General features: G+C 32.0%; 1 protein-coding gene across 1 annotated transcript; it reads right to left on the bottom strand.

Moving 5' to 3' along the window:
• Positions 1–836: 836 nt before the first annotated feature.
• On the bottom strand, positions 837–2,093 carry LOC115962014 (MLP-like protein 34). Its single transcript, XM_031080887.1, has 2 exons — positions 1,907–2,093; positions 837–1,129 (listed from the first exon to the last, which is right to left on the bottom strand). Exons 1-2 carry the CDS (start codon positions 2,091–2,093, stop codon positions 837–839), a joined length of 480 nt encoding a protein of 159 aa, XP_030936747.1.
• Between the last annotated feature and the right edge of the window lie 1,952 nt (positions 2,094–4,045).

Raw genomic sequence — 4,045 nt, forward strand, 5'->3', positions numbered from 1 at the left:
GACAAACTTTTTCTACTTCACTTAGAATTCTTGGAAGAGAGGGGTGCCTTGAATTGGTTTAAAATAATCTTTTTATAGTGGAGGGAGGCAGATTCTGGAGAGGGAATGCATTAGAGTTGGGGTTCATAAAAGTGGAGGGAAAGGAGAGGGGGAAAATTGAAATGGTATTGTTGTTAATATATTAATCGACGTCTGTCTTAAGAACACTAGACCAAAGGAATGAGTCACAAAGTGAATTATAAGCCCCAATACATTCCCATTTATTGCACATATTAACTATTCTAATGCATAAGAAAAATGCTAGAGATATAAATTTTTTTACAAATTTTTTTACATATTGCTAATATGGTGAGAGGTTATTAGTAAATAAAAAAGTGATATTAGTAGTTGGCTCAGATGAAAATCAATAAGAAGTTGGCCACAACATCAATTTATAAAAATGTTGTAAAATAGTTTGTTATTGTAGTAATACTTAATACAGTTTTCAATACATAAACTAAAAGCATTATTAATTTAATGTATACAATATTACAATCCTGAGAACAAGCTGCATGAGGCAATAAAGGAAGATACCCACATAATATGCGTATAAATATAACATGAAAGTACATGTGAAAAACAATACGAGGAAGTCTTATTCTTCCGAACTTTTATAGTACACAACATATTGTGCTTATTAGCATACAAACATAACATACGATGAGTACATATTATCAATAATACAAAGGAAGTCTTATACTCCCGACCTTTTATTTTACACAGCATATTGTGGTTATTCTTCTTCTTCTTCTTCTTCTGGTTTTTTTGCTAAAACATATCATACTATTTCATATGCATCATGCTATAGTCTTTTTTTCCAGCTCCTCCTGGGTAAGATATGCATCAATTTCTGCGGTCACATCAGTTCCAAACTGAAGCATTGCATTTGGATCAGGAACATCTACATTTAGTTTCTCATATATTAAAGTCCAACGGACCAAACTCCCCTCATCCTTTGGAATGGCTTGCACAATGAATTTGAAACTCTGGTAAGTCTCCTTGAGTACTCCTCCAATCACATTGTATGTGACAGACTGGTTTTCATTATCCACCTTTTCAAGTATCTCCCTAGACATTACAGCTTTCCCATCTACAGTCTCAAACAAAAACAATCAATTGTAAAAACATCAAAACAAGAACGGACATGATAAACTTCACCCTTTTATATTCTTGTTCACTTTAATAAATATATAATAATGTAGTTTTCCATACATGTTAGACACGTTTTAAACATACTGCTGGCCAAATACATACATATATAATAAAAGTAAATACCCGCACAACACACACTTCTCAATCAAATCCGTATAGATCAAGAATATATAAAAATAAAATTATAAATATATGCTATAATAATACAGTATATATAAAAATACTGGTAAGAGAGAGAATTGTTTTAGGGATGGTAGTAGAGTGTATATATAAAAAATATAAATTATAAATATGATATTTATAACATAGATTAAATTATATGTAAATAAATTAAATATATATTAAATCAAAGATATCTATAAACATTTGGGGTTGAACAGGACATGGTGAGCAAAGGGCAAAGGAAAATCTCCAAGGAAACCTCACTTTCTTAGAGACAAAAGGCATTCCCAAATAGTTTGTTCAGGTTTTTTTTTAGACTCATTATCATTTGCTCTTTCACCTTTGCGACTTCTTGTCCTTTTCTCAGATTCAACTGTGGTTACGTTTGATGAAGTTCTTCGGATTAAAGTTAACTAAAAATGTGTAGAAGAGGAGAATGTATATTATACAACGTAAAAGCTTTTCATGCAACCTTGACATGTAAAACGTTGAAGAATCTAAAGATACATGATGAAGAAGATGAACAACAAATTAAAAATCTTAGTTATCTTACCAATGACAAAATACCAGCACGTGACAGAGCCCTCTCCTCCCCATTCACCTTCTTTTAAATCAATTTTCTGAAAATACTTGGGGCAAATTTTGGCTGTCTCATGTATTCTCTTGCTGTTAACCTCGTGGAACTTATAAGCAGGAGCCTTAGCCGCAACTTCAGTCTCTAGCCTACCGAATACAGGCATTTTTTTTTTTTCAAGTTAATGGTAGCAGCTAGGAACTCAATTCTAAAGTTTTGTTTTTAAAAAAATAGTATATCAAATATCGGGTCTGATCCAATGTTTATATAGAAGACAAAAAAGAGAATGATGAAATAAAAAAACAAAAGAGTGAGGACCCTTTTTCCTTTTTAGGCGGCTATGGAAATCTTGATTTGAGAGTCTCACTACTCTAGCGTCTGTGATCAGGACCCTTTTTTACAAAGTCAAAGTCTAATTCTACCAGTCTCCTACGTCGTTTCCGTCAATAGATCTCTTTCATCGTTTTCTATTTTTAAATTCTTAAAACTACTGAAAGTTTTAAGAGGTGGCGAAAATTTTCCGCCGGCACTTTATCTTTTGTTTGTTTAGGGATGGAAAACGGTGGAATACTCCTTTGAAACATGGAAAAGTGTGGAATTTTCCGCCCCTCAAGATATGATCAGGGTGATTGATGGTTGTAAAATATAGTGGATATCACACTACCTAAAGGAAATGTTAATATTATCAGCTAGTAAGATATTACTTTATGTCATATCATTGTATTGTATTTTATATCAGATTTCTTTATCAAAAATTTAGGTTATATTTGGTAATAGCTTTTGTTTTCTATTTTCAAAAACTTGTTTTTGGGAATATAAAGAAAAAACAATTTTCTTGTATTTTTTAAATTAAAAACATATTTGGTTAGTTGAAATTAAAAAGATAGTTTTTTGAAGAAAAAATAGAAAATACTAAAATATGTTGTTATTAGGATTTGAACTTTAATGTTAACTCATTAAATGAGTCAGATTCATTTTATTAAATGCATGTTTTCACTGATTTTTGAAAATTAGAAACTGAAAACAGCATTTTGCATGTTTTTAGTTTCCTTTACAAATTGAGTTTTGAAAATAGTTTTTATTTTTTGCCCATTTTGAGTTGCCAAACAAGTTTTTTAGTCTCAAAAATAGAAAATTGCTTTGGAAAACAGAAAATAAGGAAAAAAAACAGTTACCAAACATATCCTTAGTTTTATTAGCTTTACACCCTATAAAATTAGTCAAAAAACTGATATAAACTACAATGATGTAACATAAAGTAGTTTCTTAGGGAAATGATCCTAGATATTTTGATCGTTTTCAAACATTAATTGCAATGGAGAAAATTGTTTGCCCTTTAAGATTGATTGACTGACGCAGGGGATGGAAAAAAAAAAAGTTTTCACTCATGCATATTTGATTTAAATGATAGACAAGTGAAGGGATATGATCCGGGTGATTGATTGTTGTGAAATATATTATTGTAGACACCTTATTTTGTGGTTGTGCCCGCAATTATGCATCATTGCCTATTACATAAAGGAAATGTTTTGCTGCATACACGTATGCAACAATTGTTGCATATAGGTTTATGCGGCTGCAAAAAGAAAGGGACAAGTGTCTAAGAGTCTTACTAATAATATGTACATTGCACATAACCTTTGGACACATGTTGCATTCTTTTTGCTATCACATAACAATGTATGCAACAAAACCTTTCCCATTTCACAAATAGTCATTGAAATTTTTATTTTTATTTTTCAAACATCAAATCCTTAATGTACTAATAGTTTTCAAATATTAATTGCAATGGAGAAAATTGTCCACCCCGGCCTCAAGATTGATTGACCAACACCTTAGGCTGTGTTTGGTTGGGATGGAAAAATGTGTGTGATATAAAATAGTGAGGTGATAAAAAAATTTAGGGTATGTTTGTGTGGGGGAGTGGACCTATATCTGCCCGAAGAACTTAACCCAAAAAGGAAGTCCTGAGAAACCCCATCCGCGGAATGGGCCCAACCTAGGGGCTGATGAGGGATAAAAGGACCTCCTATTAAAAAGAGATCATTTGGGCCCACTACAAAGGTAATTCATGAAACCCATCTTCCAGAGGAAACATGGCCTAGCCGAGAAGCGGTC

Source organism: Quercus lobata, chromosome 9, assembly GCF_001633185.2.
Source record: "Quercus lobata isolate SW786 chromosome 9, ValleyOak3.0 Primary Assembly, whole genome shotgun sequence".
Lineage (NCBI taxonomy): Eukaryota > Viridiplantae > Streptophyta > Magnoliopsida > Fagales > Fagaceae > Quercus > Quercus lobata.